The sequence below is a fragment of the Chaetodon auriga genome, chromosome 10 (genome assembly GCF_051107435.1).
Source record: "Chaetodon auriga isolate fChaAug3 chromosome 10, fChaAug3.hap1, whole genome shotgun sequence".
Lineage (NCBI taxonomy): Eukaryota > Metazoa > Chordata > Actinopteri > Chaetodontiformes > Chaetodontidae > Chaetodon > Chaetodon auriga.
This window is the reverse complement of record NC_135083.1, coordinates 10,705,115-10,717,969: the sequence shown is the minus strand read 5'-3', so window position 1 is coordinate 10,717,969 and position 12,855 is coordinate 10,705,115. Positions and strand designations below refer to the sequence as shown.

The following is a 12,855-nucleotide window of genomic DNA, read 5'->3' as shown; positions in this document are numbered from 1 at the left end:
TTCTTCTTTCCCCCCCTGCTCTTTCAAAATGGAGTAATTTCATGGCTCATTCCTGGGGTTAAGACCGGGTCTGATGGAGTGGAAGAGTTGTAAATAGCCCTTCGCTTTACACCCAAACTATAGGACCAGCAAATCTGGATCATTGGTAGATGTACTTGACATAGTGGGAGTTGGCAGCATTGGTCTGTTTGATGCTATATTTAGGACTTCAGGTTTAATGTGTTACACAGGCATGAAATCACTGCATGATGAAGTTTCACCCCTTTGCAGATTACAGAGGAATGAGGATGAGTGTGATTTTTTTTTCTCTCTTTCCTCTTTCATATGAAACTTGGACTGTAAATAGAAATTTTATCTTTGAGTTGAATGAGAGGTGCTCGGCAGGGAGGGAGTTGATGCCAACATCATGCTGCTGAAATGCACCATGGCACCCTCTCTGTGACGCCTGAAATAAAGTGGATTAGCCAGACCACTTGCCTCATCCTTCATGTGAGAGGCGAACACACACACGAGTGCCCTGAAGTTGATGCCAAGGTTATGCAAAAATCAAACTTCTACAAAAAAGCCAACACAGCAAAATAGTCCACACGGAGTAATTTAGATGCTCGCTTTTAGAGTCAAATGAGTAATGTCCAGTGATGCCATGTTAATCTACTGGGGGATTTGGCTTGGAACGACCTTCCAGGGTGCCGTACCTAACAGCTTAATTACCTTTTCAAAAGGGAATACCTCTGAGATTTAGCAGCCACTCAGCACAGCAGATATGCTGCTCAGTCAAGAGGAGGTGATATGAGGTTACACTTCACTGGGCTGAGTCGTATTGACCTACCTACCCTCCGCACACACAATGACACACATGCAAACACCTGTCTGACACTTTGCCCTTGATTTTGGCACCTCTACCACCAACAGTTCCCGCTCTTTCCCTCCACCTCTTTTTTTTCTCTCTGTATGAGGCTGAAGTTACAGATTCCTGAGCTGTTAAAATTGCAGTACATCATATCTTCTTATTTCTCTTTCGTTCACTGACTGTAACTCAGAAGACTCATGCTTTTTCGCTTTTCATCCTGCCTCCCTCCATCCACCCTCCATCATCCCCCCGTCTTCTCTCCCCTCCCTTGACTGGAGGTGATAAAAGTCGCCGGCAAGGACGGCGAGAGATAATACAACACCAGAGACAAATAAGATGGAGGAGATTTGGCTGTTGTGCAGGCTGATCAAATGCATGTTGAGACAGGCATGGAAAGGTGACAGATAACCCCTCCTACTAAGCGGTAAGGATAGTAATCATTTCAGAACGCAAAGGTGCATTTAAAGACGTTGAGCTTTAATGCAGCTAAATCCTCCCATTCGGTTTCATTTAGAACGTATTACATTTTCTTGGAGCTTTATGACTCCAAAAGCAACCAGCAGATGCATTTGTTTCAATGTCATTTCAAAAGGGACGTCAGTTGGGAGGTATGGATATTTAATCGCTTTTAGCTGATTCTAAATTCTCAGCCGTATCCAGTGCCAGGAGGTTAAGCCGACCGAGTCCATTGAAGCTTGCGAAATGAGCGCTTTGTCTTCGTTTTATGGCTGCCGGAGGTGGCAAGGTGGCAAAGATTGAGATATCAGTGGAACTTGGAAGTCATGATTCTGCATTTCTTCATCTTCACATAAATGTCTATAAAGTGTAGGGTGGTCTCTGTCTAATAATTGGAAAGCTCTGTCTTTAACAGCTTGTGAAATTAAGCTGTTTCGTGGTCTATTAACATGTCTCCCTGCCTCCTCCCGGAGCTCTTTTACCTCGCTACAGTATGATCAGTTTATTGTCAGTTTGCATGGCTCTAGAGCTAATTTACAGCACCTCTCTCGCTCTCCGTCTTGTCTTTCTTGCTCTCACTTTTGCGCTTTCTCTTGTGTCTCTCCGTGAGATTGGCAGGTCTTTAGGGTTTCAAGGCGCTTAGCTTCCCACGTTCCTTCCTCCTGTCTCCTCCCCCTCAGTCTGACTGGCAGTAATTACATCAGGGCTGGGCTTGGTTTGTCCCGACGACCCCGAAGACCTGACAACCAGAAAGAGACAGAAAGGGAGCGAGAAAGAGAGAGAGAGGGAGGAAGAGATTAAGGGAAACAAGACAGATCCTGCTACATAAGAAGACACAGAAGTAGCAACATATAGAAACAGGGAAAGCGGGGAGGCAGGGAAAGAAGGCGGTATACGATGGGAGAAAGGCAGAAAAGGTTACACATCACTGATTCCTGACAGGCCTTTGTTTCATCTCCACCCTCTTTTTCATTCCTCCATCATAGCTGTGTGAACTCTGTATTCAGCACTGCTCACTTGAACACACGCCTGGGTTGAGAAAAAGTGTTTTTTTTTTTACCCCCTCCCACTCCTCTCAAAGGCAACCAGGTGTTTTTCACACAAGCCGGTGTCTGTGGTCTGTTGTGCTCTTCTAAAACACGAATAGTCTGCCAAGCCTTGTAGGGCTTTTCCATTGGTACTTTTGACTACTCAGAGTCGAACCATGCTGCATTGATTTGTGTTTCCATCACCTGTTTAAACGCACCGAATCAAGCTCAAGATGGACCATCTCTGCATCTATGCGTCATCAGTGAAAGACCTGCAGGCAGGTAGCCCTGTTCTAATGGAGATGTGAGTCCCTGCGTGGTGAAAGGACAGACATGGTTTTGAGTATTTGAACAGCTATTTTTTTTAACAGCACATATCTTATACCGTATCTTCACACCTATTCACCTCTCCTTTTTCAGTAAGAAGCTAAAAGGCCAAAAATCACTTAAAGAAAGCAACATAACAAAGAGACGAGTGGATGAACACACTGGAAAAGACCTTATATAACTTTAGTGCAACATTCAAATGAATCTAATGTCTCTTTTTTGTAATTTTTGGTCACCAAGGAAGAGGGAGGAAAAGAAATTAAGAAGTCATTTGTTGGAGATTAAACAAGACTTTTCTCAAAGAATGGTCTGACATTGTTCTGTTGTAAGGAGACTTTTTTCAGATTTAAAAGTAATGACTGCAACATTTATTATGCCTCGTTCTACTTTTAGCTCTTTCATCAAAAATTCTGTCTCCATCTCAATGACTGGGTTTACATGCACACATGAAACAGGGGATTTTAGGGAGATACGTAGTTCAGGTAGGAAATTGGAGACATTTTTACGTGCACTGCAACCGTGCAGCTTGTTAGTACAAGCAATGATTTCTACCCGAGCATACTTTTAAACCAATGCTGGCAACTTCAGATTATATTAATGGTGTTTGATGCTGCAGCTTACAGAGTGTTTGTGAACCATAAAGGCTCAAAGAGAGACCCTCTGACTTCAGCTGTAACTTATTCATTCTAGGTTTTGGTTGGACGTTAAATTTAATTCTGTTGGCCGCAATGATGCACCATGAGTAATGATGTTTTCTTACATTCCTCCTCCACCAGTCATACTTTGCTATGATGTTCCCTTCCACTGCCTCCTTTCTGCTGGATATGGCTGATGATCCTCTTTTATTATTCACACTGCAGACAAATTAGTACCCAGGTAAGGGGCACAATGGCTGTATTTGTCCCCTTTATAATAAACCACAGCTGACCCGCACAGTAGCCTCTTTAACTTGATGTGAACTACAGAAGAAGCCCTGTGGCTCTCGCAGATCTGCACTCTGACCCTGCATCGACAACTTGTCCTGCTTAGCTGTCTCATAGTTAACACTCAGTCCTGAGAGGAAAGGAGGGAAGGATAGAGAGGGAAGAGAAAGAATCAAATATTCATGATGTAGGATTTAAATAATCTAGGACTAATCTAGCAAGAGAGACACAATTCCAAAAATCATGCGCTGCTTCTGTGAATATGCACTCAGCATAATTGGAGATCACAGTGGAGTAGCACTGCTGCCCACCACCATCACCAAAACAGCCATCTGTTTGTAACTGTATGAGAGTCAGTACACAAAGCATGTAATCTGGAGTGAACGCAGCCTGTTAAGCTCTTAGAGGATTATCAATTATTTATTTCGGAGGAGGGAGGGGGTTGTCTGTTTTTTTTATTTTTATTTTTTGGTGTTCCTGTTGCTCAGTTCATATGCGTATACAAACCCTTTAAACACAGGCAATACAAAGTGCTTATCAGTGTTCGTTCTGCTTGTCTCTTTCTGTTTCTCCTCCACCTCTTCTTCCTTTCTCTATCCTCTCAGCGGCGTCCAGCTTCAGCTTTTGCCGTGCCTCCCTGGAGCACACGGTGTCTGCTGAGGAGCTGAGCTACCAGCTGCCGCGTCGGGCCGGAGGCAGCAACCTGACCTGGCATGATGGCCGCGGCCAGAAGACAGCACACACACGCACCGTCAAACTGCTGCAGCAACCCGGCACGGAAGGCATCCAGGTATAAAGACGTCCACACAAACCGACCAGAGGCAGTGTGGAAGAATGTTTTCACCGCATTTAAATAACTTTCAGAAGTGTTTTCGCTTCCAAAATGAGTCATTCAGGCAAGAAGGGACGGCTCAGAATTGGGCAGGTTGGGCCAGAATGAACATGGTAAGAGAAAGAACGCATCTGAGGGCCAAAACACACTTGGATCCACCACTGCTGAAATGCTTTCCCCATAATCTGTCACTGATTTTGGATTTTTCAAAAGGAATAAATTCCAGCCACTGGGCAATCAAGCCAGCTTAGGAAAAGAAAACATGCCTTATTTTTGTCACAATCTATTTTGAGAGTTTCCACTCTAATCGCATTTTGCAGTAGCTCGGGGTCAGTTCAGCCAATTCCACAATCAGCTAGTGTTTTTAGTGGATTATTTTTGTCATTCTCAGGCATAATTTGCTGGTGGAATGTATATTTTGGGCTATGAGTGAAAGATGGCTCTCAGTATTTTTAGCTGTTAGTATTTTGTCTTTTATGCTACTTGTGATCGGCTTTTCAAGATTTTTCTGTCCAGCACATGATGAAGATGTATGATGATATATATGAAGACATATAACAACTTTCATACCACAAAAAAAGCTGACAAACTTAAGCAAAGTGAAATTTAGTAAAGGCTGTCTGATCATCGAGTTCTAGATGAACTGTTAAAGGCTCCAGTCACATGATGATGAAATAAAACTCTAATTAGTTTTATTCCATTTATTTTATTTCTGCACGCTAAAATATAACAAGACTTTTTCCAGGCATTATAGAGACTTCTCTGGCTCATTATCTCAAGTACAGCATTACTTATTTTATGTTTTAACATAAGTTCTAATTAATAGTACAGTTCACTTCTGTGTTAAATTACATCAGAGTGAAATATTTTCATGAAGTAATTTGAACTTTTTTTGAGTAGCTTAGCTGAGAAAACATTATTTCCCTTGAGGGGAGCTTTGCTGTAATTTAATATCGTCCAGTGTGAATTAACTGGTAGCTCAAAAAAGGGAAGTATTTTCAAAGCAGTCTCTCTAACTCTGTGAGAGAAAGAGCGGCGTGATGAAGCTGTCCTGAATTGGGTGGGGAAAAAGCCAGATCAGGCAGATAATCTGTTGTCATCAGAGAGGCAAGAGGCAGCATTAGTGCACCAGCAGCAGAGCTACATCTGTAGCTGTCGAATCTCTCTGGTAATAGGAAATATAATTGTCTTATCTTGTACATGATGCTGGCTGGTCTCACCTGAGCCTGTGGTAGATAGCACCAGAGAGAAACTGGTTATGCAACAGAGGACCGGTACAAGAACTGTTGCCTCACTACTTGTGATGTAACGGTGCTTGTACAAAGGAGCACATACTGCACAGAAAATAGATGCTCAGAAATGCACAGATAATACTGCCTGTCCTATATGTCTAAAAATCTCATTTATTCTGCACATGTTTGTTTTTCCCCAAAGCTCCGCAACAGATTTAACAGAGCTCACTGGTATGAACACTGGATATTGGTTGGGGAGGAATGGCTGCTTGGTGGCTCAATGTCTCAGCAGCATAATGTAAGCATAGCAGCCAGAGCATCATTTACTTCTACACATCGCTCTTGTGCAAAATGGAATCCCATCTGTGCAGCACCAGAGAGGCAAAACAAAAGAGGAAAATAATCTATTTTAAGGCATTCCGCCTGTGTTTGACCTAAAACAGCCTATGACACAACGGCTTCCTTCCTGGCTCCTATTCCTCACATGAAAGAGAGCAGATAGCCTGGTGGAGGTCATTTGTTTAGTCTCCTCACTGCCTTTAAGAAAGTTGGCTCCTGTGAGTCTGTAAGATGTACATATGCACTGTAAGATTGTTCAATAATTCATAAAAGAGTGCCCCCTCAGCTATAAAAGCTATAAAAGGCTTAATAAAAGACGAGTGGGAAGCTGTTTCCATGTGATTACACAGAGACTGGATAATTAAACCTCCTCTATACCATGAGAAGTACGGCTTATCATTTCCTTGTGGCAACAAGCCTCTTAATGCATTATTCAACAACTGGGAGAGCGGTCCAGCTCTCTCTGATGTGTGTGTGTGTTTGTGCATTCACGAAAATTTTCAATGTCCGTTTGTGTATTTCAAAAACCTGTGTTCTCAGGCCTGTATGTGCGTGTGTGTGTGTGTGTGTGTGCGCGTGCTGTATGGATCGGTGTTTGTGTGTCCAGTTCTCTCAGGAGTGATGATTAGATTATTCTCCATTACTCTGGCTCCCTCATTACAGCTGATGTGTGCACAGCCAGTTAAGTGAAACACAGCTCAGCTTCTGTATATGAGGTGGGACCTGGGGAAAATTCCTTGTATGTTTAACGAAGCTAATATAACACATTATGCTCTCCCATGCAAACTCCTGTGCGTGCATGCACACACACGCACAAACACACACACGCACACAAATATGTTGATTCAGACTAGACGGACAGACAGACAAGAAATACTAACAGCAGGGAAGTCATAAGCCTTAGATATGTATTGGTGTTGCATGCATGCACAAATCATTCCCAGAGATTCCCCCAGCATGTTTTTCAGTAGTGACCAAATGTAGAGCTACATGAATGGACACAGATGTACCTATTCCCACTGTACATGCAAACATATATAATTTTTTGCTCATTCACTATGTAATTTTCAGTGTTTATTGCTTGTTATATTTGAGAGAGGAGAAGAAATACCAAGGTGATTAATTTTTCACTAGTTTTCTGGCCTTGAAAGAGAATCAAAACTGAACAAGGCTGATTTCTACAGCAGAGCCGACAAAATGATTTGTTAAAATATGGGTTATATGCTCATTTGTGTTGTTACATTGCTGCAGGTGGACCTGTATGCAGACCTATCTGCTAATAGGATTTTTCCAAATAATGACTCATTGTGTTGCCGGTGCACCCTCTGTGCCATCCCTGAATTGGCTGTTGTTTGGGTAGCCAGATGGGGTGAGGGGAGGGGTTTGTGGGTGGCTCATTTTGCTGTCTGACACACAGCTTGTGGGTGAACCTTCAGATGAGACTGGGGAATAGGTGGAATAACAGAGACACAATTTAGGAAGTTACAGCCGCCACTGTGCTTTCTCTCCTGACATCAGAACTAAGCCTGTTACAGGAAGTAAGGCCCTTATTCACTAATTTGCCATGCTGGGTGGGTGAATGAGGAAGACTAGCCTGTGATTATTTTTCCCTCCTCATTACAGAACACAGTGGCTGACCTTTTCAGCTGACACCAACACAAAGCAGTGAACTTACAGAGAAAAAACACACAAATATACACAAAGCCTTCAAACTTTGACCACTCCTTAAAAAGAAATGAACAAGATACACTGATTTTTATGGTGGTTTTATCCAGTTAAGCCCATTATTTTAGCCACTGTTTGGTTTAATTTAATGGAATCCTCCATTAGTTACTGCTGTTGTAATTGTCCTGCTTGCCTTGCTTCGGTAATGGAAAGTGCCACTAAACTAATGTCAAGTCAACCAAGTGTGCAGTATTTTGGTGACATCAGTATAGTGTCGGTATGTTGGGTTGCATTTATCATATTCAACAACATGCATATATCATAATATCTTGGAGTATTGCTTATATTGTTATTGTGTTCACAAGTGCTGAACTGTAACAAGTTAAGCTACTCACTGTTTCAGGACCTAATAGATTCTGCACTGTAGTCTACATTTATCTGCAATGTCAGTCCACCATTTTGGTCCAGACTGAAATATCTGAACAGCTATCGGATGGATTGTGAAACTTTGTACAGACACTAATGGTCCCCAGAGGATGAATCATACTGACTATGATGATCCCTGACTCTTCCTCTAGGGCCACCATGAGGTTCACATTTATGATTTTAAGTAAAGTGTTTCAACAACTACTGGATGGACTGAAATGAAATTTGGTTCAGACAGTAATGATCCCCTCAGGATGAATTCTAATCTTTTGATGGTCACCTGACATTTCATGTGTAGTTCATTAAAACTAATAGCACTCACCCTCTGCTGCCTTCTGTGTTTAGTGCTGATTAGAAATTATTAGCATGCTAACACAATAAACTAAGGCAGGTGGTAATCATTATATCTGCATATTAGCATTGTTATTATGATCATGTTAGTATGCTGTCTTTAGCATTAGCTCAAAACACACAGCAAGTATTGCCTCACAAAGTCAGGAGAACAGCTGCACACTCTTAGTCATGTTGTTTGGCCTTTTTATTTAAGATGATCACCCAAGTAGATTACCTTTCATATTATCTTTTTATGTCATTTTTTAATCGATTTCAAATTTAGCAAGTGTGGGCGGTGGAGCAGCTGTCACTGATATCAAAAGAACCATTGAAACGGTCCACACTGGAAAAAACAACAACAGCATTGTTCAAAACCTTAAAGCAACTTGACTGACAAAACCTCTTGTCATGCAGATAACGATTTTCCCCTCTCAAAAGGAAAGGCGGAAGTAGCGTGATGCCACAAAACCTCTTCGGGAGGAGGTCTGGTGGGTGGTCAGGCGTACCAAGTGTCTGACTTTGACACCAGTGATTTGCATCCCAGGAACAGGCAGCACTGGCTTCTTGTTGTTTCCTGTAACCCTGACCATCTGTAACTTTAACCTTAAAGTGCAAGTGTTTTTTGGAAGGCAGTGACAAATTACATTTATTGTTGGAGAGACTTTTTGGAAGCATTACCTTTGTGGCTGCTAGTGTAATGATGAGTGCAGCGGAGAGCAGAGGTTTGAAAGACACAGCAGAGAGAAAAATAAGAGAGCTGCTGGGCAGTGAGGCAGAAATGCTTTACCCTGTATTGTCCTTGTCCTGCCACTCAGTGATGTGTCGCACTGTCCGAGACACATGTTTGACTCATACTAAATAGAGAGATTTGTGAAAATCCCATCTGGCCCTTTGTCCTCCCACTGCGAGCCCGCTCGCATTCGCATGACTGCAAGACATTTACAAACTGAGAGTCCTGAGGACGACCAGAGGCAGAGTGGTGCGAAGCTAACGGAGGCTGACAGTTCGCACACCCACACACACTCTCTTGCACGGGAACAGTCAGCAGGACACTCAGAAAAGTTCACACATAAACATTTTCAGAATCACACTCAGACACACATATGCACAAGGCTAGACCGAGCAGTGGGAGACACAAGGGTGCTAAATGATGCAACAGAAGCTGCCAGGGACAAGGAGGAGGTTTCGGTGTTACTGAGAGGATAAGATGAAATGAGAAGTGGAGGGGAGAGAGGTGCAAAGGAGATTACGAAGGATCATGTGTCAGGATCTGTCAAAGTCTTTGGGATAGGGGTGACAGATTGAAGATCTGATTCTATAATGACAGCAGAGCAAGCGATAGATCGGTACAGTAGATGGGGAGATAGAAAGAGAGAGTTGTTCGGTTAGACAGCAGAGCATGCAGAGAAGACAGAGGAGGGGTGTTTAGTATCCTGTGGAGAAATAAAGTGACAGCAAAAAAAGATGCAGAGCAGAGAGGGGATGGCAGGTGTGAGCTATAGCACATGGTGTGCAGATTAGAAAGACTGGACATAGGCTCACTCACTCAAATAAACACACACACATACACACCTTTTTACTACTAATTGGTGTAGCATCATTGATCAATCTCAGGCAAGGTGTGAATGTGGAAAGACAGAGGCAGGCGTCGGAAGAGAAGTGTTGTCGGTCACAAAGAGTGAATTTTAAAGATTCCCCACGCTCCCCTGACTTCGGCTAATCCCCGAATCAGACATGCTGTGAGACAGGGCACGCACACATGCTCACAAACACACACACATACACACACACACAAACACAGGCACTTAAATGGACAAAAAGTCGCTCAGTGCACAGAAGTTGAGGTAGAGGAAAGATCGAAGGGAGGAAACGAGGAACAGAGGACAGGGAGGGACAAGGGAGTCAGGCAGGCAGAGGATAAAATTTATGAGGAGCAAGTGGGAGAGTGGGGGGAAGAGACATGATAGAACAAGTAAGCAGGGAAGGACAAATAAGCTGTTCGAGGTTACAAACAGAATGATCAATAGTGAAGTGCAGAAAAGATGTATGTGGAGTAGGAAGAAAGAAAGGATCTGAAGATCTGGGAAAGGATCTGAAGACAGGGAATGAGACAGAGCTGGAAGATCGATACCAGTCTCATATCTTCACACCAAATGTGAAGCTACAGCCAGCAGCCAATTAGCTTACAGCTTAGCATAAGGAGCTGGAAACAGTGAATGTGGTTATGGCCACAAGGTACGAAAAATTCCTCTTACTAGCACCTTTAAAGCTCATGGTGTTATATCTTGTTTGTTTAATCTATGCAAAAACAGAAGTGTAAAAATGAGTCGTGGTTTTCCGGGTGCAGTGTTTTCCTGCAGTCTCCACTGCTTTCCTCATAGTAACATCGTTTTTTCGGACAGATCAAACAAACGAGACACTGCAACATGCTAATTAGTGAGCTTTGGAGGTGCTGATAGGCAGATTTTGGCCTCTGACAGAGCCAGGCTAGCTGTTTCCCCCTGTTCCCAGTATTTACGCTAAGCCAAGCTAACTGGCTGCTGGCTTTATATTTAGCACACAGACATGAGTGTTATCAATCCTCTCATCAAACTCTAAGCGAGAGAGCAAATTTAACCCAAAATATAAACTTGAATGAAGCAAACTCAGTTATTTTGATGCTAACCTTATACAAGGATCAGTTAAAGATGCTCGGCTTTGGCTTTCTGACCCAGCCATTTTGGTGCTGACTACAATGTACCACTGCATATCCGTTACCTTCCCCCTCTTTCTCTCCCTCCTCTCTGTCCTCCACCTCTCATTAGACTTCGGCTCTATATACAGCCTCCACTTTGCTTATGCCTCGCCTTTCCCGCAGCTCCATCTTCCCCCTCCTCTCTTGTACGTAATGAATGAGGGAGCTCCTCTCGGTGGACAGAAGTAGGTCTCATGAGGAGTGGGGGAGGTTGGTAAAGGGTGAACGTGGATGGCAGAGAACTGGCCAGAGGAGATACAGTCTGATGGATGGCCGAAAAGCGGTGCAAGAAGAGCGAGAGAGTAAGGATGATGGGGAGCTATCATTCCATTTCCCTTCTGTCTGCCTTCTTGATGATGAAGGCCGTTACTCACTCAAAGAGTATTCCACTCCCCCGCACACAGTCCTCCCTTTGTTTTTGTCATTCTTTGTCTGTCTTTGTAGTTCATTCACTTTTTCATGGCATATACCACAAAGCTGAAAGGCAGTCAACAAATGTGACTTCTAAAATATTCAGCAATGAATCATTACAGCTTACGGTAACACTTTATATTAAGGTGCACTTATTTGCCATGAACTAGCTTCTTATTAGCATGCATATTAGTAGCATATTGCCTTGGGTTAGGGTTAGGTTATTAAGATCATAATTCATGTATAGTAACTTCCTTACGTACTCTATCAATAAGCAGTAATTAGGAGGTGATGGAGGGAAACTACTACTAGACTAGTAGCTATAGAATATGGCCATACAGAATAAAGCTTTAATAAGTGACTAATGACTAAACTGACTAGTAATGAGCCAAAGTGTTACTAATATGCATGTAAATGAGCAAGTAGTTAATAGTGAATGTGTGTACCTTAATATAAATTGTTGCCCACTTATATGTAAAGATCTGAATCTGTTTTACAGATTTGTTGTGGCCAGTAAATGGTGGATTTAAGGTAATTTATATCCTCTGTGATGATGTAATGCCATATATCTTAGGAGCTCTTAAAGATAACTGCACTATTTGTGTTCAGGTTGATTTATGTTTTAACATAACGGAGCCAACAGCTCTTGCTCTCCTCTCCTAAGTGCAACATACATTGGCAGCATCACATGTGTCAGTCGACACCTGCAGCACACACCAAACGCATCATACAGAAGATAGAGGTAGTCACGGTAGCAGTGAGTATTATAAATTGCAGTTTTTCTGGAGAGCTGAAGTGTGTCAGTGTTGAGGAGAAAGGACTGTGGTGTATGTTACTGTTACTACTATATATCTCCTGCTGAACCAGTCACATCATTTTAACAGAATTGTACGGATCTTTCTTTGGTTCTGTTACACAATCCTCTTCAATTCAATGTCAAGCAGTTTCACAGTCCCAGCTTCAGACTTGACCTAATATCTTTTGTATTTAGAATATCGGCATTTCTTGTTAAATGACACAAATGACAAGCACTGACAAGTAAAACCTAAAGTGCCCTCACATTAATCTGCTACAGACCTGTGACCCTTTGAGCACCTCTAGGTCCACCCAAAGGATTTTTTATGTCCTACGGTGCCATATTATAGAGAAATAGCTTAGCATGTGGGGATATATGCTTATTTCTGTATAGTAAATGTGATTCTATGCTAGCAGCCAGTTAGCTTAGCTTGGCATGAAGACTAGAAACAATGGGAAACAGCAAGCCTGGCTCTGTCCACGACCAGCTAGGCCAGCAGTTTC

The 12,855-nt window shown here is 42.6% G+C and overlaps 1 protein-coding gene across 1 annotated transcript in view; it reads left to right on the top strand.

The window, feature by feature from the left end:
* Positions 1–12,855, top strand: part of LOC143327701 (sterile alpha motif domain-containing protein 10-like) — a 46,926-nt gene that overhangs the window by 15,485 nt on the left and 18,586 nt on the right. Inside the window, exon 2 of the mRNA XM_076742190.1 lies at positions 4,190–4,374. Within this exon, the coding sequence (XP_076598305.1) occupies positions 4,190–4,374 (185 nt within the window). The remainder of the gene's footprint in view (positions 1–4,189; positions 4,375–12,855) is intronic.